The sequence below is a fragment of the Rhea americana genome, unplaced genomic scaffold (genome assembly GCF_003343005.1).
Source record: "Rhea americana isolate MKP2758 unplaced genomic scaffold, rheAme1 scaffold_91, whole genome shotgun sequence".
Classification (NCBI taxonomy): domain Eukaryota; kingdom Metazoa; phylum Chordata; class Aves; order Rheiformes; family Rheidae; genus Rhea; species Rhea americana.
The window spans coordinates 1,725,459-1,751,953 of NW_028187100.1; the positions used below are offsets into that span (position 1 = coordinate 1,725,459).

Sequence of the window (26,495 nt, forward strand, 5' to 3'; positions counted from 1 at the left end):
TGTATTCTAAAGGGTTGAAATGAGAGAGAAAAAGCATTAAGTGGGTATTTATACGATTGTCACTGACTTTAATGAATACTAAAAATTCTGCTTAGTACAATGCCAGGAGAGAAGCAAAGCACAACTGCTTGTTCAAGTTGGCATTTTTCTTGGTGAAGTTGCAAGTTGATAATAGGTTTAAGCTGTAAAGGAGGTTACTGGTTGGTAAAGATGCCTAGCCTCTTACTGTAAGAGGAGCCTGGAGTATAAACATCATACATTTGGTTTTGAATTATTTGCAATGTTTGTGTAATTTAAGAAGAAGGCGGCTTGCTGATAGAGTGAGATGAACCTTTAAACACACAGACTTTCACTTTGTACAAACTCATATGCAGAGAAATAGCAAAGACACATTTTGTTCAGCAGTGCCTTGCAATATGCAGTTTGTAGTTCAAGTGACGGTTCCTCAGCATTTCAAGTTGTTTTGTAAAAATTATGTTCAACATAAAAAGGACCTACTGTAGTTTAGAAGTTGAGAATTGCTGTAATAATTTTGTAATTGGTACATAAAAATGCAAAAAAAAATAGATGTTCAGTTGATTTTCTTAATTAGCAATCTACAGTAATGAAAGGAATAAGCAAAAATATTACTAGCTAACTAAATAAATATATTCTCCTACGCGTTAGATTACCAGAGCTATTACCAGATTCTTGTACTAAGCAAACAAAGGTTAAGAAACTTCCTGAGGACAGTTTGAAAGAGCTGACAAAAGCACATGAATTTATTTAAGTAGTTATTAAGAAGAAGATTCTATTATCTTTTGGCTGTGTATGAGCTAAGTATGATATACAAGCGTTTTTCATAGTAAAATAATCTCAAAGAATAATAAATGACATTGATTTAGGAGAATTTGGGCAGAAATATTTTGTATGATGAGTTGGTTTGGGAGCAGCTGAGCCGCTGCTGCCTAATTTCTTGAGTTTTGTCTCGCAGGCCTTGTGCAGATTCTTTGGTGTCTCATAAGAGATGTCTTCCCTATGAAGACCCTCCTTCAGCCTGGACGTTAGTCTTCTTCCCAGGCACATACTTTTAGGAGACTCAAGGGAACATAATTATCTTTGAGGCCTCTACTCCTCTGCCAAATACAGTAAATGACTTCTGAATCCGTCAGGCATTTTCAGAGGTGTATTGAGAGACAAACCTACAGAAATGTAGACATTTTGGCTCTATGAGTTTTGTTTTTGTAAGAAAAACCTCCTCTTCTAAAACCTACTTAAATTAAGTGCAAGATAGTGTCAGTGACATCTGCACTCAGAGATTACAAAAAGGAAAGGAGAGAGAAGAATAAGGCTGAAGGGAATAACAATGTAGCAGAGAAGAAGGAAAAATCTCTCATCATGAGAGGCAGAAAGGGTGGAAAGCAGCTTGGATTCTCTTTCCAAATTGGCAGGAGGCAAACATTGGATGTGGCCTGAAAGAGAAAGCCCTGAAGCCCAGGACTGAATTGAAGCCAGTGTGTTTCTGACATAATTTTAATGTGTAAACATTTCTTTTGATTCCAAATCCATACAGCATGAAGTGGCTAGAGTGTTGATCATAGAGGAAAATATTTTCACTTCCTTGCAAGTTGGACATTCTGGGAGGAAAAAAAAAAAACATTTATTTTAGAAAAAAAAGGAACTTTTTCTTAGAAATGAAATTTTTATTCACCCCAAAATATTTTAAAATGACATTTTGTTTCAATTTGTTTCCTTGGTAATGTCAGAAACATTATATGAATTTCCAAATATATCCAATTCCATCTAAGCAGGATTTTAATGATTTTAATGCATAAAACAGTTTATATAAAAATTTTCCAACTAGTTCCAGTTGCAGTTCATCTGTAGGTTATAGAATATCTTAGCACTTCTCTGATGCATGGAACAGGGGGATCCATGGTTGTGGGGCAAAAACATCTGTCTTGAGTCTGTCTGATCAGAATAAGAGATCAGAAAAAATCACGTATTTTTCCCGAAATGCATAACTTTTTTTTTTTTTTGATTTAAAAATACATCTTTTGAGTCCTATAGCATATGTTCTTGAATGTGTTTCTTGGCACTTAAAAGCTTGCTGCCATATTTTTTCTGGGAAGCAAATTTTGTCCTGGGTATGTGTGCAGAATTCCTGTGACAGCCATAAATTTTCTTTAGTATCTTTGTACACATAGAACTCCTGTATCAATACCAAGTTTGCTACCTGCCCACTAGAAAAGCCATATGCTAGCATCAAATGTTAATTGGCTATCAGTTGAGTTTCAGTCCTACTCATCTGCTGAGTGGATAGTATGAGAAACTAACAGAGAAGTTAATGGCACATACTCGCTAGTCCTACTTAATTGCTTATCTACTCTACATTTGTTCCATTAGAATTGCAACATGAAATGAGTTTGCAATTTCTTTCAGTATTACAGGCTTTTAAAAAATCTTGTTTGTTTTCCAGTGTAGATGTACAAACTCCTAGACTCATGCAGGATGAAAGGGACTTCAGAGGTCATCTAGTCCAACCTCCTGCTCAAAGCAGGTCTAGTCAGAGCAAGTTGCTTAAGACCTTGTCCAGTTGAGTTTTGAGTATCTCCAAGGATGGAGATTTAACAAGCTCTTTGGGCACATATTCTACTCTTTGACCACCCTCATGGTAGAATTTCTTTCATATACTGAGTTGCAGTTTCTTGTGTTCCAGCTTRTGTCTGTTACCTCTTGTCATTTTGCTGTGCACCTGTAAGAAGTGCCTGGCTCTGTCTTTGTATGCTGAATTCAGCTAGTTGCAGTAAGCAATAAGATCCCCTTTGCCTTTTGTCCTCCAGGCTGAGCAGATCCAGCTCGCACAGCCTCTCCTCATATGCTATGTGCCTCAGCCGCAACCAGCTTGGTGGCTCTCTGCTGGACTTGCTTCAGTTTGTCATGTCATGACATGTATCTCCAGCCTAGACTGGAGATAGCACTCCAAATGTCTCACAAGTGCAAAACAGGGGAAGGATCATTTCCTTCAGCCTGGTGGCTGCACTCTTACTAATACAGGCCAGATGTTGTTAGCCTTCTTTGCCACAAGGACACTCTGCCGGCTCAAGTTCCACCTGTTACCTACCAAGGACCCCAGGTCATTTTCTGCAAAGCTGCCTTTAAGCTGGTCAGTGCTGAGCCTTATTGAATKAAGTTACTCCATCCCAGTTGCAGGACTTTACATTTCCTTTTGTTTATGAGGTTCCTGTCAGCCTATTTTTCTAGCCTATGGAGACACTTTTGTAATGTCTTCAACACACACTAGAAATCTTCTGTATTGATTGTACACCACCCTCTTGACTTTTCAGCATATGTCAGGGTGGGTTAATTCCCCGATGAGAACTGTGAYGTGTGATCATGAGGTATCTTCCAGCTGGCTAAAGAAGGCTTTGCCTCCCTCTTCTTGATCAGGCCATCTGTAGCAGACAGCTCCCTCAACATCATCCATGTTGGTCTATATTCTGACCCCTAAGCTCTTAAGGGCTCATAACCTCTTCCAAGGAAAGCTCTGTGTGCTCCAGCTACCCGTTTATATAGAGCACAACCTTCTTCCTCACTTTCCTGGCTTGTGTTTCCTGAAAACCTTGTGTCCGTTTATTGCAGCACTCAGTCATGTGAGTTATGCCACTATGTCTTTGTAATCTCATGGATGTGACAGCTCTTAATTGTACTTGGACTTCTCATTCCTCCTGGTTGTTCCCCATGTGTGCGTGTGAGTACAGACGCCTGTGATGAGCCCCAGTCAAGCTGCTTTCAGAAGGGCAATGCAAGAGCCTTTGCCATCCTGTTGACCCCAGGTGATTCCTCACTGCCCCTGCCTCTTCAGAGTATGACAACTTTTCCCTAACACACCTGGTTTAAAACCCTTCTCACTATTTTAGTGGACTTGTTGGCAAAGACACTCTTGTCCCACTTTGCCAGGTGAATGCCATAGCTGCTCAGCTGCCGTTGTTCTTCAAAAGAGTCGTGATTGTAGAAGCTGGAGCCCTGCTTGCAACACTAGCCATGCAGTCAGACGTTGAGACGTTGACTACTGGATATTCTCAAAATATGGACACATACACATTTAGAAACTCTGGCCAAAGAACGCATTTTGGGCTGTGTGCTCTTAGAGGAGTCTTGGACCTAGCCAAGGACATAGCAAAGGCTACTAATTGTGTAGTGGTGTGTGCCTAGAGTTAGAAAAACATGAACTTGTGGTAGAAGGATATGAGGATAATGGAATATAGGAATACAGGATAATTTAAATAATAACATACATAAAAATGAAATGTAAGGAATTGTAGGTCAGGGTAGGTAAGAAGGTTGCTGCTCTGTGGTAGTTACCAGGTAAATACTCATCAGATATTGCTGATGTTTGATGGGTCCTAATGTAAAAGGCACTTGAAACATTAAACTTTTCTCAGGATTGTGCTCACACATCATCTTGGATTCTGTTTCTGCTACAGAAGGGTTGGACCTCCAACGTCAGTGGTAGGAGGACTGTGCCTTAAGGCAGAGAGAGATGTTTAGCATTCAGAGCTGACTTCCACATGTGCACTAGAGTGAGCATTGATAAGTACTGCATCCTATTAGAAGCAGGGAAGATTGGAAACAAAAGTAATCAATATTGTGGTCTGATGGGTGAGAATCTTTGTCTGCACCCACTCTACGAAGGTGTTACGCATATAGATCCTGAGAGCAGTATCTAGCCAAGAACAAGGTTTCAAAGATGTACACCAAGGATTAACTTTACACTCGAAGAATGCTTAGTGTAGAAAGTGAAGTGTGTTCTTAAGTCTCTTGAGGAACAGAGATTAAACAAAATATTGTTAATTTTATGCACAAGCACCAAAAATTCCCTGCTTTAGTCATTGTCTTAGACAAAAAATTAAGATTTAAAGGGCAAGGAGGGATTGTGTAGACAAGGGCAGGGAAATAGGTTTGCAGGTTTGCAACCAGGTTGCAGCCTGGTATGGGTTGAAAGGAAAAAACTGAGCTGCAAACTCATCAAAARCAGAGTTGTTAATTGAAAAACTGACAGACCTGTAACTACTGCAGTTCTTCTGGCCGCCAATATAATAAATGCAACTGTACATTTAGAGTAATTTGCTAATTTGCCTAAGTAACACCCACAGACAGAAACATGACATAAATACATTAGTGGAAGCAACAACTATAACCAGCTCATACAGGTTCTTGGCTGCTAGATGGATGAATCAGATGAGCTGGAAAAGATTTACAAAACAGAACAGAGATGAAATTGTTAACAATATTGTGGCATAGAGGATTTTTTCCTGTGTCTCAAGGATGCTTTAAGGTCTGTAGATTTCTGTACATATTGTAGCTTATAAATTGCATGTTTAACGTGTGTGTGTGTGTGTGTGTGTGTGTGTGTGCATGCGTGCATGCTTGCACTCAAAAAAGTTGTGGATATGGAGTATACATCTACAAGAGGCTATGCATTTCAGAGGCCAAAATGACAATATTTTAAATTTCAAGAAGTTTCAAGTAACTAATTGAATCTCCAGCATTCCGCATGTATTCATAAAAATCTGAAGAGTGTTTCTGTTAATAAATTTGCTAAAGGCACTTAGGTTTTGGCTACACAGGAAAGACTGAAACCTGTAGGATCAGTTTTCCTRGTACAGATCTTAAAACTTACACTTAAGAGTTTTCCAGTCTTTTTCATTTTCAAAAACTGATTTTTTTCCAGCATGTGGTATCTCCTGTGGGCTAGACCTGTTCTCTCTCTCCTCAGTAGCTCTGAATCTCACTGTTGCATTTTACTCTTCAGTCTTACTGATGCCACCTTTTGCCACTGCATATAGACTGATGATGTGCATTCCCTAAACATCTTAACTCTGARTTAGGCTTGGAGTCGTCATGAAGTTCTGCATAATGTTATAAACAATACCTTCTCTGAATTAAAAATGACAAGATTGCTACTACGTGAAGTGGATCTCATATTCAGTAAAGTATTTTCTTCCTCGCATAGTTCTACGTTATGACCATCTTCTTCCTGATGCAAATTAATAGTGCCAAAGCTAAGCTACTGAATGCAGCTTTCCACAGTTTCGGTCTCTGTTTCCTTTCAGACCTATTTAGAAGGTTTCTGTTGGGCTTTTGGGGACAGATGATCCCCTCTGTCAAGTGCAGAATCCAGATGATAACCAAATGTGAAGTCAGAGGAAAGTTTCTCTTGCAGTGGTGCTCTCAGGAAAACCCTGTTTGTAAGCAGGTATATTCTTGCCTGCAGCAGGAGGTTGTTTTAAGGTTTTTCATTAAAAATGGGTTGTGAAATATTCTTGACCATGAATCGCTGTAATTATAGTCCATGGATCTAAGGAAGTCACTGAAAAAATGGAGCTGGGGATAGAGGCAAGCTGCAAGATTTTTCTTGAGGATGTGGAGGTCTCACAGATAAGCCCAAGCCCTGTTTTACATGAAGACTTCATCTTTGTATCAGGGCAAAGAGGGCAGTAAACCCCCTCAGTGCAAGCTGGTAATTACCACAGGTCCAGGAGAAGAGAGCTGGGTTTGCTTTATCGAGTGTTATGGTCAATTTTCTTTGAACCCGAGCTGCTGTTATCCTGAGTTATCGTTGTCACAGTAAGTGATACTTGCAATGCAGATGGCAATTAAATAGAAGTAAATAGTAAAGCAGAAGTCAGCAGACTGTGACTTAAGGTTGACGAATTGCAAGTACTTTCAACACATGAATCCTGAGTATGCTAAATCATAATATGCCCTGAAAAAGACAATAATGTCATTTATCCCAAATCAACTTTGTAGGGGGTTAGCTAGATTGTTTCAAACAGGTGGACATATTATAGAAATCAATAATAGTTTGTAAGTCTGTCTGTTTTCTTTTATCAAGTTTTCCATAAAACAAGTAATTTGTTTGTTTTTCACTATTTTAGGTAGCCTGCCCTATGAATACAAGATTGTGATAGCAGGAAATCATGAATTGACCTTTGACCAGGAATTCATGGCTGACTTAATCAAGCAGGACTTTTACTATTTCCCCTCTGTTTCTAAGCTGAAGCCAGAGAGCTATGAAAATGTACAGTCTCTTCTAACAAACTGCATCTATCTTCAAGACTCTGAAGTGACGGTGAGGGGATTCAGAATATATGGCTCCCCTTGGTAAGCAGGTTTTTAAGCATACGTAAGAAAAATAATGTTGTTTGCTATCACATCAGCCATTTCATAAGCATCAGCYATATTTGAATTGCTGTGATAGGAAGTAATACTCAGTTGGATAAAGTTTTCTATTTTATTAAAGTTAGTCATTCATGTGATGAAGTAATAGACTTTAACAGAATAGGATTGTTAAACAAATAAAGATGAGAAGAAGATAGTGTATTCTTTAAGCTTACCCAGGAGGTGTCCTGTAACACAGTCCTTGTAGTTTTTATTTGGGTCATAAAATACATTTTTATACTTGTCAAATTTATATTATTACAGATTAATTTTATTGAGGGGACACATTCTTTTGACAGTTTCAGTCCTACAGATGATATTTAAGGTTCATTAGTGTATGCAGTATTCATTTATCACAGTAAGCCTGTTTCAGTGTTCRTTCAAGCCTTGTATTTTGTTAAAATCCATCAGAATCTTATTTTCTTTCATAAAGTGATTGTTTTCCTTAAGACATAGTTTAGCTTCTAAAGTAAAGTCAACAAATCAGTGGCAATCTAGTATTTCATGGATTTTGCTCTACTGCGTACAGTGAACACTTAGAACTCCTCRACAGTATCGGAGACAGATAGGCTTTGGCTTCCTGATCCCCAACTTGACCTCATATGTGCTTCTTTTGTGTCATGTTACTTACATTACAATACTATGTTATTTTGACTAACAGGCTCTAAATTAGGTCCTCTTATGAGTATTCAGTACACATTTAAGGTAAATTAAAATTTATTTTAAAAGGCAGGTTTTTAGGTGAATCTGTTTTTCTTTTTAAAATCACATCAGGCTGTAATGTAGCAAACAAGTTGTCAAACCTGATGCATATACCCAATGTGAATTTGCAGTGTGAATAAACTGTGAAATCTCTTGGATTTCTTTTTTTTTTTTAATTGGCATTTTCCCATTTGGTTACTTGAGATGGGTGTTAATTTTTCCTGAGCTTAGTATTCTACATTTTTCTGTGTTAAGTAGATTTCCTCTTACATGCACCCTTCTCTCTCTCTCTTATGTCTCCAGATCTTTCTGGGTGTTTTTTTTCAGCCTACCCACCTGCTATGTTGTAGTTCATCTTCCTCTTGTGTCTACTGTGTATTCAATCAATGTACAATTTACTTCATTTTCCAAATGATTAGGGAAGATATTAGATGTTATCAGTCCCAATATTAACCTCTGTGGAATGCCACTTGGCATCTCTTCCCATTTTGATGTTCAACTATAAATACCATAATTATGCTCTGTTTACAATATGTCTGGCAACTTCATATCTTCTTTGCAATATTTGTAACCAGGCACCATATTTCCAGTGTCAGTAATAAATCTCCAGGCAGTAAAGTACCAAAAGTCTCATTAAAAACTAGATGACTTAAAGCAAAGTGCTATCTATAAAATAGCACTGAATAGAGGCTAAAGGAAACCATCTGAACTTTCTGTGTTTGAACAGATATGTAAACATCTGTTGAGAAAACCTCTTCCACCCACTAGCCCACAAATAATATTTCTGCAAAATCTAATTTGCTGCATTCCCTTTGTGTACTAATCCTGTGATTTTGCACAAGTCTGAGCTATCTGGCACAACCTGTTCTTCATGGACTAAGATTGTTTTCATCTTTCATACATTCATTTGGTTTTACTGTCATGCTTTTCTCCTATTCTGTAGTGTTGCAGGTTATTCCTAAACTTTCAAACTAGATATTTAAAAGTGCTACTAGCTCATCTCCCTCCAACTACATCAGAGGCCTGCAAGATAAGTGTTGTAAAATCCTTTGAAGATGTTTAGCTGTTCATATGGGAGAAGGTCCTGGTGATGGAGCCTTGGCCAGCAAGGCTTGTTTGCCAGAGAAACTTGGTAACCACTGCCTTGTAAATGGGTGTGTTACAAAGAGCCATTACAGCATACACAGTATTATGAAGCTGCTGCTTGAACATGGAGAAGGGGAAGCATAGTGGGAATCCACTGATTAACTTCTTTGCAAATTCTAGCAGTGACAGAGAGTGTTTGGAGAAAGGCTGTGAAACTGTGATGATGCTTAAATATGCCTTTGCTTATCGCACCCTGCTTAGTTTCCATAGRATTGACCATCTCTCTTTTCTCCTTTCCTCTGTTGAATTCGGCCTGGCGTCATGAGCCTGCTGTTCCAGCCAAACAGTGGGGGTTTTTTTTGTTTGTTGTTATGCAACGCTGAATGAMGTTTCCGTGCTAACTGATGTCATGTCCAGTGAAAACAGCAACAACAATAACAATGAAAGCAATAATAAGTTGTTCTTTATATTCTCTCAGACATGTGGCACATGTGGAAATAACAAAGTCAAACCAACCTGCCACTCAGAAAAGTTTAGGAAGAGCAACAGCTATTTTGTATGGGTTAGACTAGCTGCCTGCTAGCTTGAAGGCTATTGTGGCTCTGTGGCTCTTTGACTACTGATCACTACTGCTCTTTTTAGTATTTATTTTTGTTTCTATACTTCATTCACCCAGAAAAGAAAGGTATGCCATAGCCTTTCTAGGAAATTAATATGTTTGTTTATACATCGCAATCATGATAATATCTAAAAAAATATAGGACTTTGGTGAACTTTCTGTGGTGATTCTTTTTAGTTTTGCGTCATGAAGCCAATCCTTCAGAAAATGCTTATAAACCTAGACAAGACTTTAAAATTTAGAGTTCCTGAGCAGCTTGTAGCTCAATAGGCTGCAGCTTCATGCAGTTGCTTCTTCAGAATCCTAAAATATTTTCCAGCCTTGAAAGTATGCAACTAGATAACGTTTTTTATAGATTTGTTTAATTGGAGTACTCCCAATTACAATTCCTGTTTGTTGTACATACATGACTCTTAYCTAATTTGAGTGTGAGCTATCCAGAAATTAGATTAAAGGCTGGGACCCCAGATCCCGCCTTTCCATTTCTGGTTACACTGCTGACCCTCTGTCTTCACATTTTGTAAAAATATGTTCGAACTACAGAAATCCCTCTTTTATAAAAAGGACTAATTAATATTTGCCAAATACTTTSGGAACCTCAGAGCAAGGTCTGAGAGAATGCCAGCCAGCATTAACTTACTATGTTTTTTTCTGTATAACCTGTATAAAATTAGATTGTATTTCTGCTTAAGATATTTTAACTGCAAAGTAAATCGTGAGAGCTTGGTTGATTTGCCTAACTTCCGAGTCTCTGAGGCCTTTTAAATATGTACCATTTGTTTGTGGTTAAATATTTTCAATATCATTTAGGTATTTTGACCTCCATTATTATCTAAAACTCAGTGGTTATTGTTAATTGCACAGAAGAAATGGGACACTGTCTTGTCTCAGACACCAGTACTAAACTCTCCAGGGTTTTAAGGGCAAGATTTCAAAAGCCAAATAGAGACTGTAGTTGCTGACCAAAACTTACGTGCTTTAAACATTAATTACACTAGTATTATAATAAGAAAGGAACAGCTGTTTTGAAATGCAAGCTGCAAACCACAAAAACTGCTGTTTAGAAGTCAATAGATGGTATCTTGGAACACGGACTATCGGAATACATGGTTCAGGATAGGAGTAGGAGGATATTAGACACTTCTTGAGAAGCTTGGCAGTATCAAGGTGTTAGCTGCTTTCAGAACAATCTTGAATTTTAAGAGCTTTCTGTGACTGTATTTGGCTTAGAGTCCTCGTGCTCTTTACAGTGCATCTTGCAGCATTAGTTGCCAGCTGTGGATGAGCAGGGCGTCAGTAGGAACGCACTGCAAATGACTTACACCTGATCCAGACATTGGCCACTGTGGGAATTTTTTTCTTGATAAAGTTGGTCACTGAAAGATGTGCTCTGGTTTCATCCCAGCAAAACTGAGGTCATGGTCAGAACATACCACAGACCTGGAAGCACTCTTGTGTTCCCCAGAATAGAATCATAGACTCATAGAATCAGTAAGGTTGGAAGGGACCTCTGGAGATCATCTAATCCAACCTCCCTGCTCAACAGGGTCACCTACAGCATGTTAGACAGGGTTGCATCCAGACGGATTTTGAATATCTCCAGAGAAGGAGACTCCACAACCTCTCTGGGCAACCTGGTCCAGGGCTCTGTCACTCTCACAGGGAAGAAATTCCCCCTCACCTTCAGGCAGAACTTCCTGTGCTTCAATTTCTGCCCATTGCCTCTTGTCCGGTCACATAGGACAACTGAAAAGAGTTTGTCCCCATCCCCCTGACACCCTCCAATCACGTACTTATACACATTGATAAGAGCTCCCCTCAGTCTTCTCTTCCCCAGGCTAAACAGGCCCAGCTCTCACAGCTGTTCCTCATAGGGCAGATGCTCCAGCCCTCTGATCATCTTTGTAGCCCTACGCTGGACTCTCTCCAGTAGCTCCATSTCTCTCTTGTACTGGGGAGCCCAGAACTGGACACAGTACTTGAGATGAGGCCTCCCCAGGGCTGAGTAGAGGGGCAGGATCACCTCCCTCGACCTGCTGACAGCACTCTTCCTAATGTACCCCAGGATATCATTGGCCTTCTTGGCCACAAGGGCACAGTGCTGGCTCGTGGTCGATTTGTCATCCACCAGCACTTCCAGGTCCTTCTCTGAAGAGCTGCTCTCCAGAGGGTCAGCCCCCAGCCTGTACTGGTGTATGGARTTACTCCTCCCGAGGTGCAGGACTGTGCCCTTGCCCTTCTTGAACCTCATGAGGTTCCTCTCTGCCCAACTCTCCAGCCTGTCCAGGTCTCTGAATGGCAGCACGGGCCTCAGGTGTTCTCAGCCACTCCTCCCAGTTTGGTATCATCAGCAAACTTGGTGAGGAGGCACTCTGTCCCYTCATCCAGGTCGTTGATGAAGAAGTTGAACAGGATGGGACCCAGTACTGAGCCCTAGGGGATGCCACTAGCCACAGGCCTCCAACTGGACTCCCAYTGATGCCACTGATGACAACCCTCTGAGCTCTGCCTTTCAGCCAGTTCTCAAGCCACCTCACAGTCCACTCGTCTAACCCACGCTTCCTGAGCTTCTCTAGGAGGATGTTATGGGAGACAGTGTCAAAAGCCTTSCTGAAGTCAAGSTACACAACGTCCACTGCTCTCCCCTCATCTACGCAGCCAGCGGTTTCATCCTAGAAGGCTGTCAGGTTGGTTAAGCAGGATTTCCCCTTGGTGAATCCTTGCTGGCTACTTCTGATCACCTTCTTTTCCTCCATATGTCTGGAGATGATACCCTGAATGAGCTGTTCCATCACCTTTCTGGGGATGGAGGTGAGGCTGACCAGCCTATGGATGCCTGGGTCCTCCTTCCTGCCCTTTTCTTTTTGAAGACTAGAGTGACATTGGCTTTGTTCTAGTCCTCAGGCACCTCTCCAGTTCTCCGGGACCTTTCAAAGATGATGTAGAGTGGTCTAGCAACAACATYGGCCAGCTCCCTCAGTACCTGTGGGTGCATCCCATCAGGTCGCATGGATTTGTGGATGTTTAGCCTGCCCAGAAGGTCTCTAATCCTATTTTCCTCAACCAAAGGAAGGTCTTCCTTTCTCCAGACTTTCTCCCTCACATCCAGGCTCTGGGATTCATGGGAGCTGCCCTTAGCAGTGAAGACTGAAGCAAAGAAGGCATTCAGTAATTCTGCCTTCTCTATAGCCTTTGTCACCAGGGCCCCCACTCCATTCAGTAGTGGGCCCACATTTTCCCTAGTCCTCCTCTTGCTGCTGATGTATTTGAAGAAGCCCTTCTTGTTGTCCTTGACATCCCTTGCCAGACTCAATTCCAGCTGGGCCTTAGCCTTCCTTGCTGAATCTCTACATACTCTGACTGCATTCCTATAATTCTCCCAAGTAGTCTCTCCCCTCTTCCACATTCTGTGTATTTTCTTCTTCTGTCTGAATTTGGCCAATAGCCCCTTGCTCACCCATGCAGGTCTCCTGCCCCTTTTGCTGCACTTCCTACTCAGGGATGTACTGTCCTTGAGCTTGGAGGAAATGATGCTTGAATATTAGCCAGCTCTCCTGGACCCCCCTTCCTTCTAGGGCCTTAACCTATGAGATTCCTCCGAACAGGTCTCTGAAGAGCCCRAAGTCCGCTCCCCTGAAGTCCAGGGTTGCAATCCTGCTTGTTGCCTTACTTCTTTCCTGCAGGATCCTGAACTCCACCATCTTGTGGTCACTGCAGCCAAGGCTGCCCCCAACATTCACATCTCTAACCAGTCTCTCTCATAGTTGCTGTGAATGTAAAACAAAGACTTTACTTTCCCAATAGATTTTACTGTAAATTAGAAAGCTTCTGGTTGGAAGATGCTCTTTAAACACCACGGTTTATTGTGGACTACTCCAATAAAAACCAGCTAGTTAACTACCAGCTAGTTAAACTAGCTGGTAGAATAACCCACCTATTTTCTTCATGAAAATAATTACGTTTAATGTAGATTTGACTGCTAAGCCTCCCCAAAGATTAAGCCATTTTCTAGGGGGGRTTAATTCGTGTTCTAGGAGCATATAGAAATTATGATGTATAGCTAGATGTATAGTGAGTAGAAATCAAACACCAAAGAGGTAATAGACTGTCCACCTTAGGTGTTTTCAAGACTTGGCTAGACAAAGTCRGAGCTGACCTGATCTAGTGTTGGTGATAATTTTTTTTTGAACCGGGAGGCAGTACTAGAGATCTCCCAAGGTCCCTTTTGAGCAATGTTTCTGTGGCTTGATCAGTGTCATTACAGAGCTAGAGCCATTGTGCTGGTATCTGAAATGAACAGGTATCAACAAAATCCTTATAACAGAGAACATTACATTTCATATCAAACTGCCTGCAAGTGGTGGATGGTCCAGACAGGTAGTTTGGAAGATTGAAAAGATGAGATAGTAGTAGAAGTTTTAAGTTAAAAATAGATCTTTTCTGTGCCATCATACTGGGTATCATCTCTATGAGGATGTCATTTAAGGAATCATATTAATGAAACATTTTTGGAAAAAAAATGGAAAGCGAAAAAGTGGGTGTTTCAGTTAGAGGACTTCAATCTTTAATTGCAGTTCATTAGCCACACAATGTGGCACTAAAATGTATTATTATTGTGCACTTAAGAGTTCTAGTGTTATRCACAGCTAGAATTAAGATAGCCTATATAAACTGATTGTGCCTCTGCACTGCTAAAGGTTTTAATTGCACAATCAAACACTGTCCTTGCACAAAAAACACTGATGCATTCAGTGCCCAAGATCTATTGTGCTTGCTGAATGAGGCACCTATATATTATTCCTTTTATGCTGATTATTCAGAATCACTGTGAAAATAAATGGCTCTAATGCACATATGTTTTTGTATCACCATGAGCACACATTGCTAAAGTTCATGCTTGCATGTGTGATCTTGAACATTGCTACATCTGTTTTTCTGCTACGCAAGGTTCCAATAATATTGGGCTGAAACATGATTTGCGCTAAATAGGCTCTGCCCTACTACATGTTTCTTTCCAGGATAACACAACTCAGTGAGTAGGTAACATAGCTTACTGTTCTCCTCTTGCATTAAATAACTAATGAGAAGACCTACGTTGAATATTTCCTGATCAGTAATCAGAAATTGTTTGTACAAAGCAAAAGTTGTACTACTTCTTGCYTAGTGTCTAGTATTTCTCTACTGCCTCAAATTTACAGCTAATGTGCATCTGCAGAAGATCAGCTGTTCTGTGTGTGCTCTCACCTTGTTGGAAAACAGCATGAATTTTAGCAATGTTTTCCTCTTCTGTGCAAAGGTGGACTATTGTACATTAATGGCAGGGTAAGAACACACCTTTTATTTGACATGGCAAAAGAAAAAAGAAGGGGCAGGAGGAAGACATTGTCTTAGCTACAGAATCTCCATAATACTTTTAAGCAAGCTATAGGTGAAACCTCTCTTCTCACAGAGACATACAGTGTGGCAGGAGAGAGTTTTATCTCTTTTAGCATCTTTTTTCATTTTTCACATTGTGGCGGAGGAAGGGACAATCAAGCCCCTGTTGCCAAACATATGACCACGTTGTTCTGAATGGCATATTGGCTTGGATAGCTTAAAGAAGCYCTTTAGGGTGAGATTGTCTGCAGCCTCATTATCTAGAGAGTGGGTTTTTGCTTGGCCTTGATTATTCAGAGGGATCTCTTCTTGTGAAATGGAACCTAATTTTTCTTTTTGCTACATTACACGTTTTCTAGTATCTATGTATTGTCCATATTTTCTCCTTCCTCCTTCACACACCATCTGGAACTTTACAAACTGTTATTTCCCAGGGAGGATGGAAGGGCAAAGATTAATTTCAGCCTAGAAGGACATTTGTGACAATTTGTCCTGAAATGACAGATACCCAGGCTGGACTTCCAAGATTTTGTTACCTCTCTGCAGTGGAACCGTCCTCAAATGTTTTCAAGAGGGCCAACAGCTCTGATACAGCATTTTTGTTTGGAGGGAACCTAAGGATAGGTGTGTTGGAGGAGAGTGTTTGTTTCCTGTTCAGGTGCTGTTTTTATTGAGCTTAGCACTCTGGGTCAGGGACATTCAGGGGRCTAGATCTTCATTTGTGGTTTCGTTGCCTGATGGGGACTCATGCCAAAAATAACAGATGAGATGTTAATATTGTGAAGCAAGCACTGTTTTCTAAACAGTATTTTCTTTTATTTCTCTAGATACCAGTGTATTGTTACATATAGCCTTCCCACTTGRTTTTTTTTACAATTTCATTACATACAGATACATATCTGGGCTATATTTTGGCTATGTCRGAGTAGATGGCTGAGTTCATCTCAGTGAAGAATAAATCAACCAGTAGGTTGTAGTAGTGAGTATCAGCCTCCAGTTCAGCCCAAAGCAACCTTGGTAGGGGGCTCATTCTCCAAATCTTCCTCCCATTTTGGTGTTAGGTCTGTAATTGTATTCCAACCTTTTAGCCCTACTGTTGATGCACTGTGTCTATTTGTGTTATTACAACATGCAGCTGAGTGTCTTTACCCAAGCTGTGTAGTCCAGTGCTATCAGTGGGCTTTAGCCATAGCTTTGTAACTCTCTCCTGCTTTTTTTTTTTTGTTTTCCAACGGGTGACTTTGTTATACTCTCTTTCAAAATCTCTCTCGGTTTGTGTATGTGCATTTGTGCCTGTGTGTGCACACGTGTACATTTTGGATAGAGAGAATGGTAACTTCCATGTGTAACTGCAATGGTTTAAAAGAGCATGCAAAGGGAAAAAATGAAGCAGACTTATTTTCGTTTCACACCCACTCTAGGCCACCCCATAATCTAAGTCTCTGTTTCAGTGCTTTTCTCCTCCATCTTTCCAAGAACAGCTATAATAGTCTCTTTCATTCCTCACTGAACTCAGTTTCCATCAGTAAAATAACGTAACAAAGATTTATAGGTTCATTTTATGAGAGGGACACACTTTCATTTTGCAAGTGATGAATCACCTAATGTTTACTTTCACAGACCTTATACAAATCTTTACAGTCACTGAGGTGAACATCAATTAAAATGAAACTATATTAAAATAAAAGATTGTCTTCATTTAACAAAATGCGGCCCCCACGTTGGGAGTRTGGCTTACATAGAGAGCAAGAGCAGTGCAAAATGTTGCATTGCAGTTTTCATCTCCTGTAAAATTGACAGAAAATAATTACTGTTCTTCTGCCCCAAAAWGACCACTCCAATTCTTAGTTCTTTGTGCACTCCTTCAAATCTCCACAAAAGTATTCACTGTCTTGCACATGAGGAAAATATAGGAATWCAAATATTTGTTATTGGACAAAACCATACCAGAAATTTTTGTAAGTAAAATAGCTGATCCTCCTACGTGCTCTCCTTTCTGCACCTTCACATGGTCAAGAGATAAAAGTACAAATACACAGAGCACATTTACTTCTGTACGGTTTTCTAAAGCAAAAAAAGTACTACTTTAAAATTTTTGTAAATCGTAGATTAAGTAGATTTTTGGGCAGGTAGCTTTTTTTGTGTCAAGTTCTGTAAGTGCAAGACTTTACAGAATGCTGGACATGGAARTATTATAGAATGCTGGGTTTTGGTTGCTCAGAAATATGTTTTTAGAACAGTGGGTGTTCCCCGGTTTTGAAAGTTGGGAGCTGTTTGGAGCTCTTTCTTAATCAATGCCTTTGAGGTTGGCAGTATAAATGAGTAATTTAGATAGACTGACATGGTTCTTGAAGAAAATGAAAATGATGAGTAGGAATAATAGACTCCACCAGTTATTTAGAATTGAGACATCTCATGTTTCAGAAATTTTGGGGAAAAGCTTGACATCTAAACCTGCTGTGGCTGTATCATTGTAGTTAGAAGTTGTTTTATTTCAGGCATTCAGTAAAAGGTAGGTAAGATGTGACAGATGTGTAAGAAATAGCAACATCTTTAGAAGAGAGAAAGCAAAATTGATCATCCTTTTAAAATACATTAATTACAATGTGAGGCACATAGATGCAGGTTTAATTATATTTTAATGGAATACTGGAGTGATATTTTTATTTCCTCTTCACTTATCAGAAACTGTTTTCCATTTTGGAAAGTGCTGCTTCTAAAAACACTTAAAACCACAATACACTGTAGTTTAGTTTGCAGCATATGGGAGATCGTAAGAATGTTTTTCCCTGCAAAATGATTTTGATCTATTAAATGCAGATGTTCTGGGCGCAGGGAGAATTGTATCAAATACCTCTTCAAGTCTGAAAGGTTTTCTGATAGCAGAGAGGGAGACCTGTGGTGCATTCTGGCTATTTTAAAGGCAGAAACAGATCACTGGACAGATTTTCTCCTCATTTTTTTTTCTTTTGTTACTAATGGCTCATTGCTAAAAAGGGTGCATTTTATGTGATCAACCCTTCCTGGAAAGTGTATTCATAACATGATTTGAGAATACTGGAGATCTGAGTCTAATTCAGTACATACTAGGTGTACAGGTGTCATTGCTCTTGTGAGCAATCTTACTGAATTCCAGAGAGGTCTAGTCAATGAACACTGCAGTACAAATTAAGTGATTGAAATGAATTAGCAAGAATCATTAACAGGGCTGAAAAAGGAAAAAAATGTTTATGAAGCAAAATCAAAATTTCTCAGACTGCAAGTGAATTTTCCGTGTCATGTTAAAGGAACGTAGTTGCTRTTAACTAATTAAGCTATGCAATAGRTACGTGAGTGAATGAAAATGTAAACCAAAATACACCTGTCATAGCTTATATATATCATCATAGTCAGACCAATGTGATACATTTCAGGTATTGTGTGCTCTTGAGAATTTTACTCTTCCATGTCCCCCAGGATTTTTTTTTTTTTTAATCACAGCAGTTTAAAATATCATGTTCCTCCACTTTGTCTTTACAAGAGTGCAGGCCTTTTCACTGTCTRTGTGTGCACGTATACGTGTGTGCATGTGTAAGTAATTAGATCAGAAGTTAGGAGTATTTCACGTAAGATTTTTGCATAAGTGCTCTTCCTTGTGATGACTAAACATAATGTGTGGCTTTATATTTCTATATAGGAGTGGGGATTTGCATTTGCTTGTTCTGTTGCAAATGTTTCTAGCTTTAGTTAAGTTTGAGAGTAGTAGAAAAATATATTGCTTTAGTTTAATTAGCGTAGGGGAAAAAGTCCTTTCTTGGGCAGTAATTATTAGTAGTATATTATTAGAATGAAGTAGTTCAGATTCAGTTACTTAGAAGAAATAATTGAATCTTCTGATCCAGTAAACTAGCTCACTTTGGCTTCAGCTGGTTTTTAATTTAAGACCTATAGAAGAAGAAACCTGTAATCTCACCACAGGGAATTTGCTTCACTTTCCTGCAGTTCATAAACCACACGAGTGAGATAGCAATCCCCCACAGCAGTTTTCTCTTTATTTTTCACATTCGCTTAAAAGTTTAATTTTATGAGACAGAGCTGATTTTAAAGTTTAAAGTGCTTTTTTTGTTGTTTTGGAGCTTTTTTATTATTTTTTTTGTATGAACAAAAGGACTTCCAGCTCTATCTGCAGTCTGGTCTGTAGTCTCAGACAGCAGCAATTGCAGGATGTTTCAAAGATGTAAACACAGTTGGGTATTGCCATGAGCCCTTTGGCGCTATTCCAAGAGAAACACAAATAGCTAACTAGTTTGGAGCAGATCTACTTGGAGCTGATTCTCAGCTGGAGTAAATTGGCAGCACTCCACCAGCTTTTGAACCGTTTACACCTGGTGAGAATCAGCCTCCTCACTTCACACGAGCCTGTGTGGATGCATTTTCTTTACGTTTTGACACAATAGGTGCACTGCTACATTGATGAGTAGACGGCAGCTTCACATCGTGCTCTAAGAACCGTACAGAGAGACCCAGGCACAGGAACCAAATGGAATACAGTGTATCTCAGCTCTTTCTCTTTTTCCTGACTGGATTTCAGAGGAGGAAAAAGCAATACTTTAGCCCTCGTTATGGTGCTCTTTAAGATCAGAAGGCATCCTTTGGATTTGTTGTTTGTAAAATAAATTAATATTATTCAATAAATTAGTGTTGTTTTATGTGAATTAATCTGAGGATTTTCTCCACCATTGCTGTATGACAGTAGAATAAATTGGAGCTAATATTAAAACAGAGGACTAGACCTGCGAATATCACAAATTTCTAACAAAGCTCACAGAATTAGATAATTTACATCAGATAAATATATGTTTTTCTTTTTTTAAGGATATTTCAGAATTCCTAGCTAGCTGAATGGCCATGTAGGTGTTCAAGCTGTATGTTTTTGATATAGGAAGTTATATTGCAGCATTTGGTCTCCACCACTGCACTGCAGGGTGAATTTAGGGCTGCAGGAAATATTAATTTGGAATTTTGGGGTACTTGGATGATGCTCAGCTCAGGTGTAAACGTGGCATATGAAGTATCAGTGTGTGCTTTTTTAACAAGAAGTAAGTTCATCTGTTGCTGAATTGTAAATGTTAAAAATAATATACTTTATGCATCTATACATGTGCTGTATTATTAGTTTTGGAAGCATTTTCGTGCTTGTCTAACTCAAAATGGCTTTGAATTTTCTGAAGAAAGAGCAAAAAACAAAAAAGAAAGGAAAAAAAAGTAAAAACTGGCAGACAGTTAGTCCATATGGCCTAATTACTCCTGGTATTTTGAGAAAAGAATGTAAACCTGGTGTGTTACTAAACTGAGAAGTGGCTACTACGAGGGCCTTTTTTATTGATGCTGAATGCACCTATTGCACATCCTACATATTTTAGTTACGTGTCATCTAGGAGAGTCCTTCTAGGTGCTGCATCATTAAAAAAAATCACAAGCGTAGCGTCTCAATTTGAAAGCATATTCCATCTCCTCAGTTACCAGACTTTTGCAGAGTCCTAGAGGATTACGGGAAACCATAACTGGCACCAGTGTGGAAGAACATGTTTCTCTATCTGTCTGGTCATTTGATGGTGAAAACCTGTAAAGATGCTATGTGTAGATGAGCCTTAGGTAATTTTTCCCTTGTAGATGGGTCCGTGCATGTGAAGTTTCACGTTTTAAAATGAGGTGGTGACTGTACTGTGGGCCACGGTGCTGTTTCACTCTCAGCTCTCCTTCTGTCTGTAACTATCAGTTATCAGCGTGTGAAATAAGGTCCTGGTAACTGAGCTGTACCTATATTTTTAATACTGACAGCTGGAGAGACTGAGGGAGCAAACCCTGAGACGTCAGGAGATTACCACCTTAGCCTCTATATTAAATCTGTAAGAGCATGATGAAAGTCTGTGCAGTTCTACATACATACCCTCAACACTGAATCTCTTGGCTAATTATTCCAAATAAGCTTTTAAGTTTGTTTGTGGTTTTTGTTTTATTATTTAAAAAAATATCAGATGGGATATTATCATTTGGCTCCCAGCAGAATAAAATAAACTATTTGCATTTGATGTTGGCATGTTTTAAATTCAGTCTTTCATTAATTTTTCTCCTTACCTGTTATCTTCCTTTTTCTTGTTATGAAGATAAAGTAGATTTAATTTTGTTTTTCATTGTTTTATAACCGATTAATGTTTAGAAATGATCAGTTCCTATTAGTCACAGCTCACTTTCTTCTTCCCAGTCAGAGGTGTGTGAAATCCTTTACTAAACAAAAGATGAATGATTTCATGTGTAACTAGAATTGCAAAAGAAATAATTACTGACAAAGGGCCATATTCTGGTTTTTACACTCCTTTCCTTCTGTGAAAACAGTAATTTAATTTGATTCAAAGTTTCAAGAATGACAACCTCAGATCAGAGCAAGTAAGAAAAAAAAGAACACAGGAAACTTGCACATGGAGGAGATATACTGTTTTGGCTGACAGACTGATAGAGGATTCAATTTGTAATCAGTAAATTCAATTTGCTGTTTGCCCCAGACTCCTTGAGTAAGGCTGCGCAAATCATTTAGTGCCTTAGCACCTACCTTCCCCTCCCTTCTGCTCTCTCCTTCCCACCTGCTGAGCTGCACTTTATGCCATGAGTTCTGGAGGATAATCGTGTATRAGATTAACTGTCATTTGCATTTATTAGTTTTAAGTGTGAGGCCTGCGCTTTCATTAAAATCACCCTTTTCCAATATTATGAATGAGTGAATGTAAATTTCTTTTGGTGTAATTTAATTCTTCTGTATACTTCTTTCATGTCTTCTCTAAAAAATACACCACCCATGCCTTGCCATTTCTCTCACATGGAAGTTAGTCATACATCTCCTCATAGTCCCCCTACCTTCTGAATCCTGTTATTCTTTAAACCTCAGATGCCAAGACGGTGAAGGCTAATTCAAAGCGTATAAGCAAATGGTGCCCTGCCAGTGCTTCTTGGCACTAATGGCCTAGTAGATAGTTCGGGCTCTTTGCCTGTTTAGGACAACCCTCTTGAATGTGAGGAAAAAAGACAAAAAGAATAGCATTATTTCACAGCTACTTTAGATGTAGGAACAATGAATGCCAGAAAAAGAACATGCACATTTATGAATCCTTGCTGAGAAAACTGAGGGTGATACTAGTAAAGAGCAGTAGAGCAGTAGAAGTATTCAATGAACTGTGCAGAGCTACTTACTGAGGAAAGGCTAAAAAAAAAAGCTAATTATAGAGATTGGTTAAAATGCAACTAATGCAGTGTCAGGGAATATATAAAAATATGAACACCTGAAGGATGTGAACAGCAAGCAAGCAAGGAAGGTATTCAGTGTGGCTCACAGACCTGTAACTAGGAGTAATAAGACAAAATCAAGAAGAGGAGAGCTAGATTGAAATGTCCCACACTGAGATTGCTGGATCTGGGAATTAGGATGTATTGGAATTCAGCTTTTCTGTCTCTGAGTGTGAATTCATCTTTACCTGTGATTACCATGGCTGATTCTAACTGTTTTTCTGTGCTCYGCGTCTCTTCAGTGGTTACCTTTGCCAATACGGCTTTCAGCATGCGTAGTCCAATCTTCCAATGCTGAATAAGTGCAGCTGTACAATTATAATGCAAGGGAGCATTTGATTTGGTCCATTCTTTTCCTGCTGAGCTTCTGTACAATCACTGGCCAATATCTACTTATTTTCTTAAAGGAGAAAAGTGACAACTGATGYGGAGAAAAGACTGGAACAGGATACATATTCTTGTGAGCCTTTTAATTTATYTTTTTAGGTAAAGAAATTGTAGTGAGAGAATATGCCATTCAATTGTTAAAGAGATTTCTGTAGGAAACTGCAGAAATGAGGAGATCTGATGAGCTGCACGTTGTATTTTAGTTACRTAATTTTTGCTGTTGAGGTGGTTGCCGGATGTTGCCCACCAATCCCTTCGATATGCTRACAGCTATGCTACAGTCATTTCCCACCCATAGCATGCTGCAGGTATTGGACTGCGTGAGGGAGTTATCCCTTGAAGTCAACAAGATTAATTTTGTGCCTACTGGTGGTAGGTTTTGTCTTAAACAACTGGACAACCTAGATGAAGCCGCCACAGTAAATTTTGCAGTCCTGAGGTTCTTACGGTGTCGTAGAGCCTGCAGGCACTAAGGGCAGTGCCGTGGTGGGAATGCGTCTCTAACYGCCCCTCAGCTGCCTGCGCTGTTTGTTTGTACCTGCCCGGACAACTTCTGAAGTGGTTCACATCGAGCTAGTAAGTGCACAGAGAGGAAGGAATCTGTTCTTTAGGTTAAAACGGTTGAATTAAAGTAACAAAGAATCAGATTTCGCTCTCTTGTTGCTTCTAATAGCTTCTAATAGAARCTTCTAATAGAAAAATCTGTGCATATTGTTTGGGTTCCCTGGTCAAGTATCCTTTTKGTGTCCTCTTTTGTACATCTGCTGAGCAAACTGTGATGTATACTGGTGGCTTGAAAATTGAAAACCTTCAATTTTCACATGAATTACAGGTCAAAACTGTGTAGTGTACCACAGCCCTTAACAGTAAACCACATGCAAAACTAAGTTATGCTGCATTTAAATGACAAAAGAATGCTTGGACTACGTGGTAGCTCTTTACAGTAGCAGCTGAATGAAAGAAAAAATGTGGATAAATAATTAAGGCAGTAATATGTTTGACCACTTTTTTTTAGTATGACTTTTTCTGTTATTATTCTAGCAGAAATGCTCACTTCAAAGACAGCTAAAGCGCTAATGATAGCTAAGAAGGTCATTTATAGGAGGTTAAACTGGTTTAATTAGAATTTATGAGAAGGTTACTATAAGAGTGCAGAAAGATGTTAAGGGGTTAACCTATAAGAGATTACATTGTAGTCAGTGTTCTGTTAAAGTTTGAATTAATTTTTCCCATGGGTTTTTCACATTCTAATTTTCAACTAAATGAGACATCTGTTTCAGAAAAGGAAAATTTGCTATGGTTGTCATAGCAACTATCATTCTGTAAGAAAATTATTCCAATGGTTACTTTAGAACAGAAAGATAGAAATTCAGTACATAAAGCAACATCCGATTGCTAGCACAAATTCGGATAATTCAGCCCTTTTGAATGGTAGATTATTTGACCTGCAAAACTTGTTCATATGTTTTTACCATAAGGTTAATTGTGCTGTAAACAAATTCACTTCCAATATATTTTTCCCTTAGAACCCGATATGTAGACAATCATTACTCTTGTCATAATAATAATACTGCTGAATTTCAATAATAGTAATACTGTTGAATTTCAACAGTATATCGAGAGACTCACACTGTTCGCTTTAAGAAGATAAAACCTAAATCAAAGTACATTTCTACACATGAGCGCTTCACTTCAGAGGTGAAATACATTCATCGTGTATGTCCCTCATTGCCAAATCCATTTTCCTAGCATCCTTTTTTTTTTTGAGAATAGCAGGTTTTCCTCTTATGAAACATATACTATAGTATTTTCTTTGTAAGTTGTGACAGATTCTTGAGGAATAATTTATTTTAAAAACTGTACTTTTCCTGACCAAGCATTGAAAGAGGGATGCAAAAATTCTGTGCTTGAATCAAGACTTTATTTTTCGGTTCCATAATAAATGGAAATTTCAGACAAAGTTATCTTGGCATGGTATCCGGGTCACAGRCTTGTTAGTGGGTATTGAAGGCATCCTTTTTTTCCCCCGCTCAGAAACTTTGATGGCTGTTTTGCAGTAACATTGCGGAAGAAGGGGCTTGGGGATTTATAAAATCCTGGTGGGCTTCTAAAGACCGTTCGACTCTCGCAGCGGAGGGCGCGGACGTGTGCAGTCGTCCTGCCTTTTCTTACGCGCGAAGCACGCTGACGTCTTCCGCCGAAGCGCTTCTTGGCGTCCGGCCTTCTGCCAGAAATATTCCAGACGTTTCTGTCGGTCTTGGGATTGCGAGAGAAGGCAGCGTGATGGCAAGTCCCCCCCTGCGGACGCGCTGCCCCGTCGCAAGAGAGCGGCTCCGGCGTGCGTGACTTGGCGACCCGGCGCCCTGCCGCCGCGAAGGGAGGGAGGCCGGGGGGAAGGCGGCCCTCGTCTTGATAAGCCGGTCACGCCTATTCGTTAGGGAAAACTTGTTCGAAAAGCTTCTTCCAAAGTGGCCCGGGGCAGGCCCGGCCCCGTGGCGGYCGGCCTCCACTCTCCCCTCCGCGGAGGCCGCTCGCGGGCGTTYGGGTTTCGACGGGATTGAACTGACCTCCGGCAGGACCTGTGACCGGCGCGRTTATTTCTCTTCCTGAACACGTCGTTGTAGTCTTGCAAGAACGATTCGATAGGTTTTGCGCCCTTTTTCTCTCTGGCAAAGTGCTGGTCCGTCCCCGGGGGAGCGGCCGCGGGCCGCCCTGCGGCGCCCGGGAGGGCAGGGCCAGCGACGGGGCGCTCCCTTCGGTGACTCTTKCAGTGGGTTTGAAAGCGAAAGCGGGATTTACCGCACCGACACTCTGTTTGCCTCCTGTTTGCCCTTACAAGTGTTTTTCGTCAGTGAGGTTTTGCTCCGGGAAAACTTGCACTGGGCCAGAATGCAGTTTGCCAAATTGTTTAATGTTTTCCTCTTGGCGCAGGAAGATAGTTAGCGTTTGAGGTCGGGTGTGCAAGCCCGAGAAGCCCTGCATATTTTTATAAAGCTCCCYGCTTCTGCAATATCTGAGCGGCCTCACAGGCTTCGGTTTACTTATTTTCACAGCATTCCCTTGAGGTAAAAATACTCCCGTTCTGTCCATGGTGAGCTGGGCACAGAGCCGCTCTGCTCAAACTGCGCAGCCTGCGGTTTGGCTCTGCCTGCCAGCGTTAGGCAGGGAGCTCGCTGCTAAAGRAGCCGCTGAGCGGACCGGGACTGCCCTGTCACCCCGGCAGCAGAAAGGTGAGACGCCGTATACCTGCGAGCCGGGTGCCAGGCTGTGTGGGAGGCAGGCCTGCTGCCGGGTGAAGAGGTAACCAAAAAACAGGGGTATGAAAGGTGGAGGTGGCTGCAGAAGGCAGGGGCTGAGGAGAGCCTGGCTCGTCCTCAGTGAGTTGCCCAGCTAGTCCCTGCCCTGAGCAGCCTGACCCAGAGCAGAGTTTCTACTCCGGCACTGCTGCTTTTAGCACCTCTTCTTCGCATCGCTGTTCCCAGCTTCTGGAGGCTGAGATGGGTTCCCGGTCCCAAAGGCAGGTGGACAAAGCGTCACGTTTGTTTGCCAGGACACCTGCTTGCCCACAGCATGGTGCGATGACGAGCGAGGAGGGGAGCGCTGTGCCTTGCATGCAGGAAGCTTCTGCGTTATGTATGGAGAAAAGTTAAGGCTCTTGTTGTCCATACAAGAAAGGAAATGTTCTGCGAATCCCCCTTCTGCCTTTTGTTTTACCAGAATTTTCTCTTCTTCCCTTGYGTAAGCCCTGTCCCTTTGTATTTTAGCAAGCTCTGTATTTTTTAAGCTGTTTTCAATCGACATGTGC

At 40.3% G+C, this 26,495-nt stretch overlaps 1 protein-coding gene across 3 annotated transcripts in view; it reads left to right on the plus strand.

Moving 5' to 3' along the window:
- The window catches only part of MPPED1 (metallophosphoesterase domain containing 1), a 63,295-nt gene that overhangs the window by 26,774 nt on the left and 10,026 nt on the right, over nt 1-26,495 (plus strand). For all 3 annotated transcript variants that reach the window (XM_085324408.1, XM_085324409.1, XM_085324410.1), the window contains exon 4: nt 6,921-7,146. In XM_085324408.1, the coding sequence (XP_085180534.1) occupies nt 6,921-7,146 (226 nt within the window). The remainder of the gene's footprint in view (nt 1-6,920; nt 7,147-26,495) is intronic.